General features: G+C 38.8%; 1 protein-coding gene across 7 annotated transcripts in view; it reads left to right on the top strand.

Annotated features, from left to right (window-relative positions):
• The window catches only part of fstl5 (follistatin-like 5), a 147,970-nt gene that overhangs the window by 109,824 nt on the left and 15,904 nt on the right, over positions 1–22,242 (top strand). For all 7 annotated transcript variants that reach the window (XM_067519175.1, XM_067519171.1, XM_067519174.1 and 4 more), the window contains 4 exons: positions 5,183–5,344; positions 5,895–6,029; positions 17,922–17,948; positions 18,167–18,285. In XM_067519175.1, coding sequence (XP_067375276.1) covers positions 5,183–5,344; positions 5,895–6,029; positions 17,922–17,948; positions 18,167–18,285 — 443 coding nt within the window. The remainder of the gene's footprint in view (positions 1–5,182; positions 5,345–5,894; positions 6,030–17,921; positions 17,949–18,166; positions 18,286–22,242) is intronic.

Below are 22,242 nucleotides of genomic sequence, written 5' to 3'. Positions count from 1 at the left end.
CCTCTACTTACCCACACTGTAATTACAGCTCTATAGACTGCGCCTGCACTTTTACTGTAACTATGTGACTCCTGTAGTGGCGTTAACAGCTCTGATTGGATCACAGGCAGAACTCTTCAGCACAGAGTACCAACCACTTCCATTTTCTCAAATCACACAAGCAATTTACCCAAAAGGTGTATGGGATGAGATGTGTGCTTTGTGTCACGCTGGCCATTTTCTATTCTTCTTGACAGTATCAGAGGGCAGTTCAATTGGCCCTAACGGAACATCACCCTGATCATAAGATGGCTGCCTTTGCCTTGTTTTTTAGCATCTAATTCCAACTAGACTTCAAAGTTTGCAAAGCATGAATTAGGAAAGTATGTCATGTTTGGCCTGTTTAAAATGAAACAATAAACAACCATACTTGTAAAATAAATTAAATACTGTGTAATTAAGGATGATAAACTGTAGCATACAGGTGATGTATTTCTTTTAACATTCTACCTACAGAATAGTGTATTGAAGCACAGGAAATCTGCTGCAAAGTTTACATCCGATTTTGTCAAGGAAAGAAAGATTTTGGCAAATTAGCACATTTAACGAAGCATACAGCAGTTTATAAATAGACACGATACCCATATTTCTTTTGTGCTGCTTTTGTGACCTTTTACATATACAACAAAATATTAAGATAAAAGCAAGTAATTAAAAACATTTGCCTCTTATGCAGGTATTAGATTTTAGCCAAAGCTCCAAAAAGGTGAAGCCAAATTATTTGTATGAAAATAACAGTTTTACTAATGTAACTGTAATAAACGATCCATACTTTAAGGCCGAATGCAACAACAGTTCGTACTCAGTTCATTTGTAAGAATCCATTGTTTTATTTTGTTAAAATATACCGGCTTGATCCTTGGTGATATTGGTAATACTAGTTTAGTACAAGTCTGCAGAGACACAATTTGGCATTCTTCACTGAGGATTTTCAACTGCTCTTTGCTGCAGACGCTGTGTTGCTATACTTAATAAAAGGTGTTTGATTAACTGCAGGGGAAAGTCATAGTTTTCACTTTTGCCTTATTTAAAAACCTCCTGTGTTTAATCTGATCTAATCAAAATTGATGTTGGTTTAATCTGACCAAAGAATGTGCTGCCAGTATTATTAAGTTCCTTTTTATGTTCTTTGGCAAAGTTTCATCTTGGAGTGTTTTACTGTTTTGGACGCTGTGGACAGTGTCTCTAGAGGTTGACATCAAGCGGTGTCCTTCAGTGTCTGATCAGTCACCATTTTCCACAGAGAGTGCTTGTGTCACATCAAAAGCTCTTTCCCGCTAGTCTTTCAGTTCAAGGTTGTGTAAACAGCGGACTGTGTGTGGCGTCATTATTGGAGGACAGCCACTGTACCTTCTCAGAGATATCATCATCATTCTTTCTAAATCTTCTAACTATTGCTGCAACTGCAAATGTTTATAAGCTTTTGTTCAGTAACTCATCTCATGTGTATCTTGTACCCTCTCCCATTTTTAGGAACACTTACAGTATGGATTCGTCCTCTTACCTACCTCCTGTTATGGGGATGTAGCTCAGGGTGTATAGCAGGGAGTCAGTAAATTCCAGACTTGTCCGGTCCTCATATCTAAGTGTCCTTGAGCAAAATGCTGATTCCCAAAATACTCCTGATGGCCTCTGTGTGTATGTTGTAACACAGAGCGAAATGACAAATTATACAGTACATGTTGCATTACACACAACCCAGGTAAAAGCCGAGAAAGCTGTTTGTGGGTTCAAACTTAATACAATTATTAAGTGATTACACAACAATTAATACTTTTATATTGCATAGGGGTGTAAGGTTGGTTGTACAGTGTAATGGGTACTACAAACGTTTGTCACTGGCTACTGTAACTTCAATTTCATTTTAACTGACCACGGTGGTAGTTTTTCTAATGTAGCTTGGATAAAAAGGCAAAAAGGATGTGTTTTCTGTTTTATCTCCCGCACACTAAAAAGACAAACGTAGTGAGATTGTCTGCGAGGTTTTATTAATGAGTTACTCAAAGGTCAGTCCATGCTTGTTCCATGGATGGTGATTAATAGGTTGCTGTGGTTGTTTGCTAGAGACAAAGAAACATTCCATGGCATGACCCTAAAAACTCTTCCCCCAACACTGACGCCAACCCAACTCCAAACACACACACACACCCAAATCTACTTATCCTGCCTTTCAGGCTGGAAGAGATTACAAAGATGAAAAATCTGTCTCTTTAGTCTCCTCTGTGTTTAAGATATTTGATAAGCTCTGTTCTTCAGAGGGAGGTGTTTAATCTGATCAAGTAATACGTTTAAATAAATACTGTTAATTAGCTATACTTTTACCAAGATCAAACTCTTCATAAGCAGGTTAGCATTGATGCAGCATATGGGTAACAAGTATTATCCTGATGTTTATCATTGTTGGGATATAACGTTTACAATTAACACAAAGACAACTTGTTAATTATTGTGTACATGATGCTAATTATCCAGGTCCGATGGTTTTACTTCGCTGGCATTTAATACAAAGAGCACCACATTTTTAGCCTTAAACATGCAAATAGAAACATTTTCGAATGGGGTGGGTTTATTTTAAGTTTTGCTGATCATGATGGTCAACCACAGTGTCCAAAAAACTGATCATAACCAGGATGCTTGGCTGCACAGCCACTTACGAGGTACATCATTAATTGTATAATGCTTATACATTTCAAATTATAAAGAGACTTCAACGACGACAAACTGAGCTTTAAGGACCACATCTCCTCAGTCTCGAGGACATGCAGATTTGCCCTCTACAACATCAGGAAGATCAGACCCTACATCACGGAATATACAACCCAACTCATTACAGGCGCTGGTCATATCTCGTTTTAATTACTGCAACGCTTTGTGGATGGGGTCACCGGTATCCACAATCAAACCCTTGCAGATGATCCAAAACGCAGCAGCTCGCCTCATTTTTAATCAGCCAAAAAAGACCCATGTCACACCACTCTTCAGATCTCTGCACTGGCTTCCTGTAGCTGCTCACATCAGGTTCAAAGCTCTGTCTCTTGCTCACAGGGTGGTTACCTCAGCTAACTCATTCAAGTCTACAATCCTTCCCGTCCGCTGCGGTCTGCCAACGAACGACGTCTGGTGGTCCCAGCACCGCACAGAAGACACAAAGCAAAACTTGATCCCAGGATGGTGGAACAAGCTACCAAACTCTGCACGCTCAGCTGACTCACTGCTAAAAACTGAACTCTTCCGCACCTTCCTATGCACTTAAATCTATTTTTAAAAAACAACTTCCTTTCTGCTGTTTCTCGTACTTGCATCTCTTGAAATGTGAACACTTTTCTGATAGGACTTTGCTTTGATGTTTTCTCCTTGACTTAGATTTTTGCTGCCTTGTACCTCACTTGTAAGTCGCTTAGGATAAAAGCGTCTACTAAATGACTAAATGTAATGTAACACAAATGTAAAGACATCAGAAGCTCATCCTTAAAGGTGAAAATGCCTGACCAAAAAAAACAAGTCACAGAATTACAGTATTGCTTTAGAATATTACAGATCATGGAAATACTGGGAGTGTTTTTATCTGCATATTTATATGTGCATTCAGGAAGATTGATTTACAGATGTAGCTATGGATTCAAACAGCTATTATTTACTGAACACTGTCACAACGTTATTTAGGTCAAAGGGACAGGATATTAGAACTAGAGAAGTAACATGCTACAAACAGAGACAAAGAATTTTGTATGCTTGTATGGACATGTGTGAGGAAATGACCCGCAATGACCTTTACTGAAAAGATTGAACAAAATAATTGTCTCCATGGGTTCCATTCAGTCAACCTCGGTGCTGCTGACGGGCAACTGCATAATTAGTCCGTTTCTGTGAATGTGATTGGTAAAGTAACCTGGGTGCCATAAGAGCCCTTGGTGGCCCACTGTGGATGGCGTGTTGGCAGTCAGGTTGACATGAGCTCTGAAGCCCGGGAGTGCCGTGCTTACCAGATGGCCGTGGCAGCAGTCTTCAGTCCTTTCACTCACCTGGCTGAGTAAAGACTTCCTCTAACGCAGTGCCCACAGGAAATAGTCTCAACAGCATGTCTGCCTTCTCTGCGTCTGCCAAGGCTTTCACTTACATCCTCTGCTCATGTCTCTGAAGTGTGTTTTAGAAAGGAGAAAAAAAAGAGGACACTGATTTGGGCCACAGAGGCTACGAGGGATTGCACACAACAAGATGGCAAGATAGAGAGATTTGATGTCCCTACTTAAACTGCTGCTAGGTTGTCATCCTTATATGTGACAGGCTGTTGTGGAATGAATCATGCTGCTTTTTTATGGTCGCTCTGTAAACAGTTCATTGTCACTGTCCAAGTTTCAGTCACCATTTTAGTGTGCGTCTCCGCAGGGACACTGCCATCCTTTTAAAAGGTTTTATCCTTTAAAGGATTATTCAAATTCATTCTTTTGATATTTCCATGTTTTGTGAAGCAAGACTCTACCCAGTTAGCCCCCGGCTAAAGAGTAAAAACTTGTGGCATATTCTTAGCCAATGCATAAATGCATAATATTAATGTGTTTTGTGTGCTTTATTGATTTATGTTGATTTATGGTTCTTGGAAGTACAGTATGTAGGAGAGATTTTTTTTTTTGTTGGTTGTTGCTTCAGGGTTAAGCAAAGAAGTTAAACACTGACATGGCAGCAGTACAATGTGCAGAAATGTGTAAATGCAGCTTTTGGAACAGTTTGCAGAACAGAGGGACATTTTATTGTGCCCTTTCTTTCTTGATGCATTTTGTTTTCTCTGCTGCTATCCCCTCATCTTCTTCCTGACAAAAGGTTACATAAAATCAATGGCTACCAAGCGAAATCGATAACATCCGTACAGAGGTTCTCTGCTTTATTTATCTATCTGATTTGTTTGGCTTCGCAGAGCATGTTAACTTTATCTAAAGGCATTCGGTGATGCTGAAAATACAATACGATTACATTGATAATGTATGGTAATGCAAAGCCATGAGCTTTTCTAAACTTCTCATTTGATAGAATTGCCTCGCTTTTTAAGGGAGGCAAATGTAAAAAAAAAAAAAAAAAGTGAGACGGTACATCGTTTATGTGTTTCTCATCTCATCCGTCTCCCTTTCCTCTTTTCACTATATTCCAGTTCCCCCTGTCATCAGAGTTTACCCAGAGAGCCAAGCAAGGGAGCCAGGCGTCACTGCCAGCCTTCGTTGCCATGCTGAGGGTGTCCCCAGCCCCCAGTTGGCCTGGCTGAAGAACGGTATGGACATAACAACCAAGCTGTCCAAACAGCTCACCCTGCAAGGTAAAGAGGAGTCGAGAGTTTACTGCTCAGTGAGTGCATGTTTATTGCCATTAGATTTTCCCATTATTAAGTTTCCTAGCGCTTTTACTGCTACGGATGCTGTGAATTTCAAATATTACCACTAACATACTCTAAGTGTCACTAATATGACGTCACTAGTATCCTGTTACGACTATAGCTACTATCAACCCTCACTAATACTGATGCTACAAATGAAGCTGGGTGATACAGCCTAAAACCTGTTTCAAGAAAAACATCAAATCGAGTTACTTTCAGGAGCAAAGATTGAAGTAATTTACCGTTTTGTAATAATAAGTGAAGTTGTGCACACAAATGCAAAATGAGAAGCAAGACACGATGAAGCTGACCTGTGCCACATTCTTACTTTGAATTGTTTAAAAAAAATGATCTCTAAAATAAACCTCTCATTCTCAAATGTTTGAGAACTGTTATGTAAGATAGTAAATGGTAAAAGAGGATAATAGCATGAAGTCACCTTTTATCCCATACTGGAATGCAAACTGTCTATTTTTTGTGTTATTCCTCCAAGCTAATGGAAGTGAGGTTCACATCAGCAATGTGCATTTTGAGGACACCGGTGCCTATACCTGCATTGCCAAAAACGAGGCGGGTGTAGATGAGGACATCTCTTCTCTGTTTGTGGAGGATTCTGCGCGCAAAACTTGTATGTATAAGTCATGATGTGGGTCTCTGTTTTTACTCGAGGGATAATGGAGCCATGCAAATGGTGCTCTTAATAATTTATTCTATCAGTTCTCAATAGTTTATATCCTGCGAAGCAACGATAGAGCCTCTGCAAGGGAAGTAATGTGATGCTATCTTTACCCTCTATCAAATGTGAAGATCTGCTGCTTTTCTCTCTGTTTTACAATTCACATTTTAAATTGGTTATTTTTTAGTTTGGACCTGTTAATTGGACAAAATGGGCATTTGACGATGCTACATTTACCCTTAGCCCTAAGGCATTGTCTTATAACTATAATTCAGTCTTACAAATGCTCCAAAACCAAAATATTTTCTGTGATAAAAATAATTTAAATAAGACAATAAGAGAAAATACCCAATATTGTTGGTGAGCAAGAATATTAAGAAATGACAAACCTTTAAAAAACATTTAACTGCCTATACTCTGGCAGTTAAATATTGATCCAGCACTAACATTTCCATAATTTCCTCCCTATGTCATACTCTACATTAGTGGTATTGTGGCACGAAGATTCACTGATTAAGGCAACAGTCATTACCAAACATTACGATTGTTAAGCAAGTAACCTTCCCATTGAGCCTTGGAAGCAGTTTTCCACACAGCTTCTTCCTGTTCCCTCCCCGTGAATAGATTCTCACATAGTAATTAACTCTGACCTTCTCAAAAATGTCAGAATCTGTCTTTGGGGTTCAAGACCAGTTGTTAGTGTGTTTTTCTTTCTGGTGGGTAATTAGGGTTGCCAAACAGTACACAGAAACTTTGCATTCAAGTCACACATCTCACGTGTACTCTGTCCAACACCTCTGCCAGACCTGACGCATTTAGATGTCATCTCCACAGTACGACTCTTCCTCCACCCAGCCTGTCATGCATCAGAGGATCATGCTCGGCAAGGTCAGAAGTCACTTGGGTGCTTTGAAGCTTTTGAAGCTGTACCGCAGGCCAAAATGGTGCTAGGACTTGGATATTGCGGACCCTTTCTGGAGTGAGTAACCCCACAGGACAGTTTCAAAGGGAGTTCAAAGGGATGTCAGCAGACAGCCAGACGTGGCTGTACTACTACATTATGAAAGGAAAGACAGAAAAAAAACTTTTGTATACTGTCATAGTCGGCCCCAGATAACAGATGGACTGCATAGTGGATCCAGTCTAGTTTTTCAATGGAAATGCCACCTTTATTCAGAAACTAGTTAAATGAGCAAATGGAAGCCGACTATCTCCTCTGGATAGTCTGTCTCTCTGAGCCTGTGGCTAATGTGGCGTGTTAGCTTACAGAGCTTGCAGCACTTAAACCCTCACTTCTGCTCTTAAAAATATACTTTCATTTGCAGCCGTAAGCGTCTCTTAAAATGACTTTACAAATATCATTCTTTATTTTTATGAGCAACTGTTACTTTATCTTGATATAATAGATTTTAGCATGATACCTAAATCATTTGAAAATGCAACCAGGTATCATAAACCAATCTTTATCATTTTCAACAAATCCTTTTCAAAATAAGTAAAAATAAAGTGTGTGTGTGTATATAAATATATATCCCTAAAGCCAGTTAAAGTATGTTACAGTTTGTTATAATTTCTTACAGGCGTATAAATACTAAATGGGGAACTTATTTGGTATCAGACTAATGTAATTGAATCAACATTGTTGCAGTGGTTTTCACATGGGTCCCTGCAGAAAACTGCATTGTCGAAATCCAAACACACTTCATTGCCTCACCTTATCACTGAGTTAGAGCTACTGTTCCACTTTGTCACAACTGTTTGTCTTTGTGAAACATATGTTTCTCTGGTTTCCCTTGATATATTAAATACATTAGTTATTTTGGACTGATGCACCTGCAGTTTTGATCACAGATGATTTAGTCTCTTTGGAGATCTTTTATCCCATGACACTTTGAATCTTGAATATCAAAGAGCTGATTTTCTGGCTTCTTTTACAGCTCAAGCTGTAATTGTCAACGAATGGAACTCACCTTTAGAGCAGTGTTTGTACTGGCAATACACTTATTTCTGAATTATTACCAGGATGTGTTTGTCTACCTTCTAGACGTGTATAGATAAGATATTTTATCATAAGTTAACAGTAAAGTAAAAACTCCCTTAGCTATATCTATTGGTCAGTAGACTCAAAATCAGACATTGTTTCATGTATTCCCAGTAAAATCACTAAAATGTCTGGAAAAAAGGGACATAGGACAGTGAGATTTATTGTAAGTGAAGTCAAACACTTAAAGTAAACCGAATAAATAATCACATTCCAAATGGCTCTTTGCTTGTAAAAAAAAAATGTTTGCAAATGTTTAGCATTTTTGTATTAATAATGGATTAATAATCATGAGCAAAAGATTTTATGAAATGACCGTGTGTGTGTGTGTGTGTGTGTGTGTGTGTGTAAAAAATCAAAGCACCAGATGTTTCCACATTTAGGAGTACAGATCATTTAACTCTGAGTGTAAAGGAGAGAGAGTGCTATAATTCTGGATTTGTTTATGGCTATAGAACTGCTCATGTAAGAAGGTGAAACAAACACAAAACTCATTAAATCTGCAAGGAGGCTGTGGGTTTGAGTTTTGACCCTGGAGTTTGATTAGCCACTCCTGATGGACAGATATTCTTGTTGGGCTCTTCAGTAAAGGGGCAAATGGGAGATATTTCCCAGGAAAGCTGCCAACTGTCGCCAGTACATCTGCTTTTAAGGCCAGATCCGTGTGATGAGCAGAGTCTGAAATGCGTATGTGTCATTGTGATGTTTAGCGTTAACACAGCAGACGTAATCAGCCCAACAAGCGCCAGTGTACGCTGCAGCCGATTTTATACAAGTGACTTTCCCTGTTATCGGGTATTAATGTGTTTGGCTGTTCTTATGAAAATATAACCAACAAAACACCAGTTGGTTTGCACTTACTGCATTATTCTAAGTGCAAACAGCTGATGTTGCAATGAATGTTCATTTAGCTAAAGTTGTTGATGTGTTGCTTAACAGCACAATTCCCGTCTGCAGTTTACACACACCCTGCCTCTCCATGATCACATGCTCAGCTGGGATGATGGCACACTTGCTGCTTCACCCAAAACATTCAAACATTCTGTGAATATCAAACTGAAATTAACTGTGCATAATTTCTCAATCCCAATGGTTATACATTTTATTTCCACAAATTAAAAAATTCTGGCTGGTGAATTCTGGCTGTTATATACAACAAAATGAAACTAATTCCTATTCCATATAAAAGAATAATTTAGTTGGATTAAGAAAAGAGGACAACTTAAAGGAAAACTCAAAGGAAGAATTAGACAAAGGGATAAAGTATAAAATTCCACTTAATCTATTTTAATGTTTTCAAAAAAGCTTAAACGTCATTGCCAAATGTTTTTTTAATTATCTCTTAAGGAAAATTTACTTGGTATTTCATTTAGTGGATGTACTTGTTGGTCACAGTAACCTAACCAAACCAAAACTGCCCCAAAATGACTTAAAAGATGATGGTCACAGATTAATGAATCTGATCCACAGATCAGAGTAATTAATCCTCTGTTTTAAAGGCATTGTCTAATACAGTTTAGTTAGTATCTGTGCTTATTCCAGTCTAAAAATATAAACAGCAGGAAGTAGACATTCTTGCCATTCAACAGACATTCAAAGGTTGTTTTAACCACACCAGGCTTCAACATTTTAATCAAAATGTAAAATATTTCCAGCATCTGTGTAACTCATTTGTGTCACAGTACATCAAATTTGTAAATCCTGTGTAGCTGCAGGAGCTCCTAATTTGGCCAGAGAGGCTCTCTAAAATCATCACCCCAGTTATTACCTCTATATAGGGCAACATCTGGTTTTTAGATCCTCATTTAGCTGAGCAGTTGCTGGGACAAAAACATTACAAATATCTAAGCTTGACCAGCAAACGCTGATCTAAACTTAAACTTTTGTCTAAATTATCACCTAGCCACAGTTCAAAGGTCATCACTCACAGTATACATCTCAAATAATAATTAAACATAAAATGAGAATTTTCAATATCAGTGGTCAAGAATCAGTCTAAGCTTCTTATGACAAATTGGACTAGAAAATTTGAAATTGCCTACAGAAATGGAAATTTAAGTGACAGCTGGGCAGACTCGTATCTGCCTAAGCTATAAAACAACCAATGATCAAAAACTGTAAAATTGTTTTCTATTCCAACATATTTACCAGTCAACACTTTATTATCAACAACCACTGCCATGTATATATCACAGATGTCCTTACAACCTACAAAAGATTTTCTCACCTTCACACATATTCAGGTGTTAATCTCTCTGGTTTCTTGCCTATGGAATAAGAATTCAGTGTTAAATATTGACATAATTTTCATCAGACCCAAAGAGGGATATGCACTTTATTAAAACGATGGCATTTTACAAATAACAAAAAGAGCCCCCTGCTCTGTTCCCTCAGAAGTTAAGATGCTAGTGGGCTTTCTGTGCCACCAGACTACCCTTACTCCTAATACCACAGGTCTAAACCAGACACAGAGTCAAATGACACATTATGAGTTTACTTGGAAGGGTTTCAGAAATCTGACTTTGAAACATAATGATCTCATTCTGTGAAATCATCGTGTTTATGACCTGCCCAAGGCTTCTCATTCAAACACGGCAATAAGTGAGGAGCGGAATAACTAACTAAGGCAGTTGTCAAAGGGCTGAATGAGGTATTAAGCAGGAGATGAACTGAAAAACACAACATTTGATGAGCGAGATATGAAAGATCTTCTTTAGATGAATTCACCACCGAGGAGCTTGAAGGTCAAAACCGTCTCTTCACAGGCGCAGCACAACAGTGAATTGTTTTCCTCACAAAATGTACCCAAGTGCTTAGATGTTTGGGAAACCTGAGCAGTCACTATTCTGAGATCTCTTTAACGGAGTCTGTCACCAGCAGGCAGAGCATCATCCATCTCTGACAGTGTACCACTAAACTGGCATAAATATCTGCCCTTCACAATGTGCCAATTATTCCTGCAGTGTCTGGATCTGCAAGGCTCAAAACAAGCGTTTGTTGCTTTAGTCTCTCCTCTCTATGTCTGTACATTATGCTGCACTTCATGCTTCATGTCAGGGACTTGTGGAGTAATGTATAGATGATATAGTTACTTACACTCCTGCCCCTTTGCCCCGTGTAGCTGAAGTACCCTTAAGTTCCAAATGAAGGACTTTTAATTTAACTATTACTATTTTTGCAGCTTGGCAGAGAGCGTGCCAACATTATTGTTTCTTAAGTCCGAAAATAACCACACTTTTCTTTCTGTTTTATGTATTATTGCATACTTCAAAACAAGTTATTTTGCTCTGAGTTATGCTTAGGTTTCTCTGTTTGGCTTTGTAATTCTTAAAGCAGCAATATGCAAGTTTTGGAGTCAAACCATCTGTGGTGTGAGATTTGAAATGAATCCACCCAGGGCATCACATAGTGACCCTGTGTCACAGCCTGTGGCATCTCCGATATCTGCAAAGCACCCTGTGATACCTAGGATTTGACCTTCTCTTACTGGTTAGGACGCTCAAAAACCTTAAGGGAATATCTCAGCAATGTTGGCATTGCTCTTCTGTGAGTCTGACAGCACCTCTCCACATTAAAGTTACGGAGCATGATTTTAGCAAAAAACTTAAAGCCGAAAATTACATTTTGTAGCTTTAAATGACTCCGTAAAAAGGTTAATGGTATTTGGGACACGGCACGGTGACAATAGTCTTATTTTGTTTGTGGTCAGTGTACTGTAACCGTTAACCTTGAACCCTTAAGAGCTTGATTTGTTCACACTCTTGGTGCTTCCACCGTCATCAATGACTACAGTGTGTTGCATGAGATATATTTGGATTCATGGCTGCTAAGCATTTAAATGGGTTATTACTTGTATATAAGGTTATTGCAGCTTTTAAAAAAAGGATTTATTATTGAATGTGTGTTGCTTCACTTACAGTAGAGGAGAAACGAAGGAAGACAGGCAAAAAGCCGAGGAAGCAGCTTAAGGCAGAGCTGCTTTTACAAATTTTATTTCAAAGATGCAACCAGCCAATACTGCTGCTGATGGGTAATATATTCACCAACCAGTGTGCTTTATCTTCAGTAATTACTTCTGTCTTCATATTGTGAAGGCACAGGTAGCCTGGTCCAGGGGATTTCAGTCCTTTCTCGCTGGTGGCTCTGACAGGCACGTTTTCAGGAATAAGTAATGGCACTGTTTGCAATTTCCTGGTTTCCTGCATAAATTGGTCATGAAATGTGATTTGATCTTCACAAAAGTCACAAGTATCAACAAACACTATTTGGAAGCTGATAAAACACAAAAACAAATGATCTTGTTTTTAAGTGAGCACACCCATTGTGGAAAAAAATGAAATGAGAATAGAGGTCTGGTTTAGAACTAGCTTGATTTATGAAAACATGTTGTATTAATTAATGTACTATTCACAAGCAGCATCAACTGATACGAATCATACCTTGCAAAAAAGATGTCAGAAAATGATCAAGAATCGTCAATATACATGCAGCTGGAAAGGGCTTCACTGTAATCTCCAAAACTTGTGAAAATCAGTCCTCAGATTGACAAACTGTATCTAAATGGTTCTGTGGCTACTCTCCATGGAAGTTGCCACCCAGCAAAGGTCACTTGAATGCTCAACAAGTTCATGGCAGAACACAGAGGAAAGAAATTGCCATTGTGACGGGTAAAAATTAATTTCTAAGTTTATTATTCATTATGCTACAGGATAATGTTAGGGTGGCTGTCTGCACACTGAAGCTCAGAAGACGCTGAGTGATGCAACAGGCGAATCTACTACAGAATGGCTTCGACAGTAAATCTGCCTTTTGGAGTGGCCTAGTCAGGACCCAGACCTCAACCCGAAAGAGCGTTTTGTTTGGTGTAATGCACACCAACAGGAAGCGCTTGCAAAAGGTGGTTGAGTTATCAAAACACTGTTGCCATTGCATCATCATCACTTTGCATGTTTAATGGCTGGGAATGAAGACATCGAACATCATGACCGTTTGTGTTTTGTCAGCTTAGAAAATTGTGGGTGTTGATTTTTGTAGCCTTGGTGAAGATCAGATCATATTTCGTGACCAATTTATATAGCAAACCAGAGAAACAGAGCTTTAAGGAATAATGAAACTCGACTGGGCAGGAAAGCAAGTTATTACTATAAAACATCTTTATTAAGTCTGATAATCCTACTTTAATAACAAAGCTGCACATGTGGTGAAACTATTTCATCGACCTAAATTTGTTCAGATGAGCATCTGTTATTTTCTGATAGTGTAATATTTTGTTTCAATGTACTATAACTAATCCAGAGACATTTTTGGCTCGTCACGAATATTTCAGTTTTACATGTGACAATACGTGACAGGTGAAGTTTCCAAACTTGGCCAATAGTCATTGGCTCATTGCTATTAATGAGAAGCACTCTCCCCACCCTCAATGGGACATTTCAACCTAATAAATTCTCTTTATTGCCCCTTTACCTTTATTGACCTTTTATTGTCTCTTTAATGGACTGTGCTGTCTTTGCTCCATATTCTTTTCTTTTCCACTCTGTACACTAACCAGTGCTAACTTGCACGTATTGTTTTTATTTCTATTACTCCGTGTTTCCCAACCATTTTTGACATCAATCGATGTGCAGGCATTTGTTCCAATCAAACATAGCTCTGGGTTATTTCACAGATTCAGGCATAGAGGAAGATCTAATCAGTGAAAAGCGCTGGTGAAGTGATTGGTTGGAACAAAGCCCTGCAATCTCTTGGGGCTTGATGGCACATGGATGAGAACCACCGCTTCACACCAAAGTTTTCATAAAGCTGTTTTATTTTCCACTGTCTGCCATGCTGTCTGCTCCATATCCTCTGAATAGAGAAGATCAGCCTGTGCCAAACCCAGCGTCCATGTTTCCATCAGCAGTGTCCCTCCCCATCACAGTGGGCTTTCACACAGTGTTGGACACGCTGTCAGCAACAAGGAGCTCTAACCAGGCAGTGACGCTTCCCAGAGTGTCAGCAGCCTACCGGCTGTCGACTGAGTTTCATGCTGAAGGCCTTGTGAAATGAATATTGTAAATCCAGTGAAAAGTTTAAATGCCTTAAAGCCTTAGTTACAACATGACAGTTTATGAATATTTTAGATGATGCATTATTTAACAGACTAATGTCATAATGTTATAAGATGATAAGATAATCCATACAAAACATAAAAACCAAAGTGGACGAAGCGAGAATGCAAAAAATGTGCCAAAAGGAAATTAAACATGTATTTAATATTAGATAAAAGAAAGTGTGTGTATAAATCTGAATTGCTTAACAGGTTGTAAACTGTACATTCTTTCAGCCCTAGTGATTTTTTTTAAAATTATGAAACGTTAATACGTGATTAGCATTGGTCGACATTCACTGGAAAGACATGTACAGTATCTCAGCATTCCATAGTAGTGTTTGCTTTTGATAAGGAACGGTTTTATTTTTCAAACTCTCTGTATAATTTTTTCATTTTTTAAACTCTCAGGGATTTTACTCCAAGGATTAATTCTTTTCAATACTTCTCCTCTTAAAGAGATGATACAGCCTTCAGTCCTCTTCAGGCTTCCAGCTCTGATTCTAGTGAAGTCAGTGCTGTTATTTTGAAAGCTTCTCCACTACGGTCAGGCACTTTCTGTTGACATTAGCCCTCGAATACCACAAATATAAACAGCACGGAGCTGCTAAATCGCAATGACAAAAGCAGCAAAAAATCTAAAGAATCTGCCTTCTGAAGAATAGATGGGTAAATATAAGGGCTTACAGACTTGATCAATAGGTGAGTCATGACTGTGTGAAGTGCAGAGTAAAGAACCCAATGAAAAGCACAAAGCACTGAAACTGATTTTTTTTTTTTCACTTTAAACGCCACAACGCCATCAGTTGTTGGCTGCTTTGAGTTAGACATTTACTATCTCAGTGTTAAAAATGACCCTTCCTGACTTTCTCTCAACTGTACCAATTTTATATTTTGCAAATCATGCAAGAAAAATGTCTAATGCACACAAAAATCTTTTAGGTTCACTTAGCTTGTGAGAGAGAACCTTATTACCTCTAAAACCCGAGTGCCTCTGAGGCAATATAAGGCATCACATTGCCTTTTGCTGTTGAATTTTTAAGGCCTGAACATTAGTTTTTTCTTTTTACCTGGTGATAATCTGTGTTTCACTTATTCAAATCCCTATGAAGACATTCATCGTAACACTGGGTGGGGTTTCGCTTCATTGCAATGAATTTTTATTTTTTGTAGTTGATCCAACACCATGTTTCAGCCCAGAAGAATCACTAGTGCAGTAAATCATACATACTGTTGTTACAGTAACATTTGCTAAATAGAGCCCAGGTGCTTGAAATGTGGTTAAAATAAAAATGTTTTAGAAGTTTTAAGCCTCTTAAAATTTGGTATTTCCCTTCCAGGCTCCTCCTTATATGGTCACTGTGCTCTGGGCATATTTACACACCGGCATATTACACGAGGCATATTTGTGCTTCATGCCTTTCAATTGTTAATGATGGATTTAACTTTACTCCTAGAAATATTTAATGACTACAAAATGTAGTCTAGTACTCGTCCCCTGACCTCCGCTTTAATGCAACCTATTTTTTTGAGTTGATTGGAATTGTTTTGTGTTCAATCTGTAGTTTTTGAGCAGGATACTGATTCAGAAGTAGAGAATAGTTAGTTACACCATTAACGATTACCAATTTCTGCTCATCTTTGCATTTACATGCTCTGGCTAAGACCCAAAGCAGGGGTCCTGAGGCATCTTAATGTAGGCATGAATGCACTGTAAGAGGGTGTTGGAAGGTTTATCTAAATCCTACTGTCACAGCTACAATAATGGATATATGTTGTACTTGCTTTGCCTGGTATTAATCACCACAGTAAAAGGAGATTTAATTTGTATAAATGTGTGTGCAGACAGAAAAGGAAGCAATATGAAAGATTTCTTGACTTTATAGAAGCAGTCCTCTTCTGTTCCTCAAAGGAGCAAAGCAGGCACCCGGCTTTTCACAACACTTGCATTTTGTCAGTATTTGCGTATTGCTTATAATTAAAGCATAATTTAAACATGCTGCAGGGGTAGACGTTTAAGAAGTTTCTGGGATTATCTCTAGAAAGAGCAGCAAAACTGTGCACACCCAAGGCAGTCTCCTAAGTTGCATTTTGCCTTTGCATCCACAGTGGCTAAATTATTCTACCTATATTATCCATTCACTGTAGTCTGCCATGCGACTGTAGTGAAGACCAAGGGCTGTTTGGCCCACTGTCATAGCAATGTGCTCTTGTAAACAAACTGAATTTATGTAACCTCGCTGACGGGTAGAAACGGCAGAGTCCAGGCTGGTGAGCATGGCATTCCTGATGTTTGGAGCCCAGTGGAAACACAGTTATTAGGGTCTGAAAGAGTGAACTCGCCGCCTACAGTGGCAGCCAGCTTGTTTTGTTATATGGATGATGAAGTTGATGTATGGGCCCCTTGTATGCGCACAACAGCCACAGTCTTTCTGCCAAGTGATGAATAGCATCAATACTGTGGGCTATTGGAAAAGACTGGGGCACACAAGATCTCATCTGAACTCCTCTTTTCCATTTTCCATTTTTGGCACATCTCAAATAAATTTTATTGTTTTTCTTTTTGTTTTGTCCTTGCCTCTGCATTCCATCCGTTCTTGTCCTTCTATCTATAGAGCCCAGTTCTTTTGTGCAACTTTTAATGAGCTGAAAGGTATGCAAGAGTGCACAGGAAACACTTGACAAAGCACTTTTGAGAGATTAAGGCTGACTAACAGCACAGTGGTGTCTAGTTGGCTTTGTCTCTTCCCTTTTCTTTCTCTGCATCTGTCCACCCGAGCAAGAGGGTGTGGGAACGAGCATTGCAATAAAGGCGAGATTAGAATCGGATGTGAATTGAGCTGGAGATTGGTTTGTAGACTGAAAATGGAAGATGGGATGGAAGCGGAGGGAAGACTGGGGGACAGACGAACAATGAGAGAGAAGGTCACAGTTAAACAGCCAGCATGCGAGGGCAGTAGTGCTGCTGGTGGGAATGATTGAGTAGTAAAATTTGCTTTGATATTTGCATGGAAAGTAACTGTGTAATGGTTCTCTATGTTCTTCTTATCACATAATTTATTTAGTCATATAACAGTGTCTTTTCTCTCCGAGTGCTCAGTGTCTGCTTTGAAAGCCAGCAGGTCTGTATTTTAGGTCGCCCATTAAAGCACTCATGGTGTTTTGTGGCTTTCATTCCACATTTCATGTCATTAGTCACCTCTAAGTGAATTTAATAAGAAATTACCTGGCATAGGAGCCAGAAGTGTGTTGCCATCGAAGAAGGAGCACACTAATCCCCCCCTAATGACTTATGATAATCATCCGAGCCTGAAACCTGTGGACTAGTCATGGATGTCTAAGGCAGCTTATCCATAAACCTCATACTGATGGATGATGATGAGATTTTTTTTTTAAAGGCTTGTTTCATGTGTCTCCACATCAGTGTACTTGGGTTGCAGCATCTAAAAATCATCAACTGTTTTACAGTACTTGTAGTTTGTTGACTGCACTCCATTTTCCAGTGTTTGGTATCAAATTATTTCCAAGCAGAGGGCTCAATCGATTGTTTGTTGCACTAGGTGTCAGAGAGACAGTTTCCATAAAACTTTCATGCGGGTCTGCTTTCCTCTGTGCCTCAATAGGAGTTAGTGTTTGGGTATTAGTTCTCACAAAGGGACCCTATTGATTCTTGCATTTATTTTCAACTGTGCTTTCCTCTTTTTCTCCCTCACAGTGGCAAACATTTTGTGGCGAGAAGAAGGTACGTCTAGACTGCTTCTGTTCCATTATAGCATTCATTAAACTGAGCTAATTGAATTTTTGTAATAGGGCTACTGAACTGTGATGAGGAGGATTAAATGATTTGATGCTTTGGAAATAGATAACAGTGTCGTAGGCCTCTTTCTGTTCACACTGTGACTCACACTGAGTCATGAGGTATTTCAGGTGTGAAACCGAGCGGTTTTTACTCTCTTGAAGGTCTTGGCATTAGCAACATGTTCTACGTGTTCTATGAAGACGGCATTAAAGTCATCCAGCCAGTGGCATGTGAGATACAACGACACATAAAGCCCAGTGAGAAGCTGCTAGCTCTGCAGGTAAGTGACACTGAGCTTTTTTATTTATTTTTTTGAAAGCGATGCACATTTATTGGACCCTTCAGCTGCATGAGCTGATGTACACAATCGCAATGTAACTTCCCACTTGAGGATTTAGGTTTATACCATTTCCCCACTATACATATACAGCTTAGACATAAGATGCTCTGGTGTAATTGTACTTTTTAATCATGAGAAACGCGTCATGTATAGTTACATACCCGTAAAGAATTTTCACCACTGTTGGTAGAGGAGTCGTCCATGAACCTCAACGTCAGTGGTTTGACTCTCAGTTCTTTCTGGACACTTGGCCAAGTGTCATGCTGCCTCCAAAAAATGTATTACAGCTAAATCAGTTGTTTGTAACCCTGGTCCTCACAGATTCCCTGCGGTCATTGTTTTCCAGCCAACTCTACCCAACTAGCTCTTGTATAAAGTTAGACAGCAATAATGGAGTACGAGTGCTGCACGGTACTGTATGTTAATGCAGATTTCCACCTCCACTTTCTTCACTCTTGATAAATTACCGTACAATTTTAAATAAATAGACATTGGTTTTAGTATATTATTAATACCAAAATCCAGCACATTATTCCACAAAGTGTTCACTCAGCAAACACATATGATATTTTATATAGTACTGTAAGAAATTTAGGAATAGTTGATGTTTGGCATCCAGACCGTGACCTCATTACTTACTTAAAGAGATTGGGTAGTGATCATAAACATGCCTCCCCCTCAGAGCCTACAGGTGCATGTTGCAGTGGAGGTGGAGCTGATTTAATGCTGCGAGTGGCAAGAGTGATAATGCAGTGAGCAGCAAAACAGATGAGTTAAAATGTAATAGGCGTGAATTGCACCCTGTGCAGTAAGGCTGCTTTGTATGTACTGCAGAGAGTGCAGTACTACTTATGTATGAGTCGAACAGCTCCACTCAAGTTGCCTGCCTCAACTGGCTAACTAGACCAAATATTTATTAAATTGTTTTAAAGTAAAGCAAACATAACACCTTGGCATTTTTCTCAGGTACAAAGACAAACGATTAATGCCTTTCAAGGCCTATGAATGCTCCCATTAAACTGTCTTTCATGACATTATCTTGTTCTTAAAGTTTAATGCATTTAAAATGGGGAGAGTGTTGCGAGTTGTTGACGAGCAAAAATCAAAGTCGGCACACTCTCCATGAAATACAAAAAATATATATGTTAAATTATGGTTATGTTAAAAGAAAGTGTTTTTGGCTTTGAATGGCAAAATGTGCTAGTGTCTGACTCATGGTGTGATTTATTATCCACTGGCCCCGGCAAGCAACACATGTCCTGTTGCTTGACCTAGTAACAACTAGTGACAATCAATCATTTGCAGGCACTATTGGCGAGATACAGATACAAATGGACAGGATAGGGTTCACAGATTCATTCATTTTATTGTATAATGATCATACAAAACAAAAAGAACAAGTAATTGTAAGATGACACCAAAGAAACCAGGGCAGTACAACTGTATAGTGTTAGAGTAGTTTAGTCAAGCTTATAAGTTCTTTAAACCTCTAAAACTTTTTTGTTTTGTTTTTACAGTGGTAGACAAGACTTTAAACACAGACACATTAATACCTAATAAAACAAATGTGGCAAACAGGTTAGATTCATCTGGCTTTTTAGGTAACTTCTATCATCACTAGCATTTGTTGGGAATGTCTGTTACTACAAGAATTCCGCCTTATTTTGGCTCTGGCATTGCCTTTTGCAGTATTTGGAGGTACATATCTCGCTTTTTAGATGATAAATGCTTTCAATTTTCTCACCTTAGTAACTTTCTTCATTTGCTAGTTGGTGCAGACAAAGTGTGCAGTTTCTGTTTTTGTGCTATTAACAGTTAAGATGTGGGTTGTAAAATCAAGACTATGAGCTAAAGGAAGCTAAATTGCTCTATCCTGAGGAGGGGGACTCTTTATATTTCCCCATTCAATTTGTTGGATAAAAATAATGCAGCACAATATTGAACCAATGCCCAATGGACACAGAAGCCATCTTAGCAGTTTCTTTAAATTGATTGACACACAACATGTAGTATGGATTTCACCTTTCAGCGGACTCTTTATATACAGCTTCCCTCACTGAATCACCATTTGTCACTATAGCTTCAGGGAAGCAGAATATTCAGAGAGGCTTGCTGAAAGTTACCTGCTAGATTTACATGTGTTCTGAAATGGAAGCTTTCTTCTAAGCTGCTTTCTATCCAGGTGCCCCATACTGACTGGATGGTTGTTACACATAAAGCTATGCCATGAATGTACAACAGTCAGCCAAGCATTCCTCTGAGAGGTGTTTGTATTAGGATATCAATCACTGCAAGCACTGCGATGCCAGTTCCAGTGCCGTCCGGGTGGATTTCTGTGTGAACACGTGGAGCTGCTCGTGGTATGGAGCTCACGTTTTCTCCATCGCAGGGGAGCATTGATTGATTTGTTTATGGTAATCGCACAGCCAATCCATTATCCTTAACTACCATAAAGACTGTTTTACTGTGATACACACAGTATTGGCAAAACACTGTGATGTCCATTTGTGTAGTTAAGTCAGTCCAGAAGGCATATTTATTTTGCTTATCTCCACTATCACCAGAAGCATTTTTATGCTCTTAGTTTTTCCTAGAGGAACTTGTTTACTATAATCTCCAAGATCAATATAATGCAGCAGCTAAGACTTCTTTTGGATGCACTCAGACAAAGTTTGGGTAAAAATAGTTCACTAATCTGCAGCTTTCTGAGAAAAAAAAAAAACAACGAAAATCTATAAACAGCCTTATACGTACGTGTTTCATGTCTGGTGGCTCCATATCTCAAAATGTCAAAGAAAATAAATGCAAATACATTGGGTGAAAGGCTATTATCTAAAATTAGATGATAATGGAAATGTTTCTGTTATGTATCATTTAAACAACTGCATTTATTGAAATATTCTGAAACAGGCATCGCATCCTGCTGCGTAATCCACATTCCACAAGCGTAAAGGGTTAAATATCTTGTAGTAGTTTCTCTTTAACAGATTCTTAATGGCATTGCTCACTGATGTATCATATCAATTTACTGTTACTAGTCTCACGTTGTCACGACAAACTGGTTATCTGGACTAATAATCTCCATCATAATTAAGTAATGTTTAGACACTGTCAGTTACTAAAAACAAATGACACATACATGCTATGCACACACACCTACAGACATATGCACATCGTATAAATACGGAGAATTGTAGCCATCTCCATTCTCCTGCTCTACTCGGAATCAGATGTTTAATTTGTGTCCACTTCGAGGTACAATAAGAAAAAATGACCAGTTTGGGTCTGCAGGGACCTCACAGGGTACAATACCAATTACTTAACGATTACATGATCAAGTAGAGGAATTTCTGTCTTTTAAAATCAATGTTTCCAAACAGTTTTTAATCAGAATCTCTGACAGATGGTGAAACAAATGCTCACTAAAAGACATTACAGCTAGAATAAATTAAAAACCCTGTCATTAAAAACCAAAGCATTGTTACTGATATATTATGCATCATAAATTGACCCTCAAAACTACACATTTTGGTTTAATATCTGTCTATATTAACCTCCTTGAACTGCTTCTGAAGAAAATACATAGGACAAAATGACTATGGGCTGCAGTAGAGATGGGATAAATTGTGTTTCTGCAGCTCCCCCTTATCCTTGATATAGTTCTGTGAAGTTCATACATTACCTAATACCCCTCTAAGAGAATCTGGCATGCGGGGAGGCACCTGTCATGGGCTGCTTCTGTGGTTGTAAATATGGGAGAAAGAGTCCATCCCGCCATGTTGGAGCCCTTCATTCATCCTTGTTGGCCAGCAGCTCCCTAAATCGTCTCACGGAGTCTGGAACAGGGCGAAGGAGAGGAGGCAGAAGGCCAGTTGAGGTTTCTGTTGGCCAGGAAAG

Source organism: Channa argus, chromosome 10 (genome assembly GCF_033026475.1).
Source record: "Channa argus isolate prfri chromosome 10, Channa argus male v1.0, whole genome shotgun sequence".
In the NCBI taxonomy this organism is placed as follows: Eukaryota; Metazoa; Chordata; class Actinopteri; order Anabantiformes; family Channidae; genus Channa; species Channa argus.
This window is presented reverse-complemented; position numbering and strand designations above follow the sequence as displayed.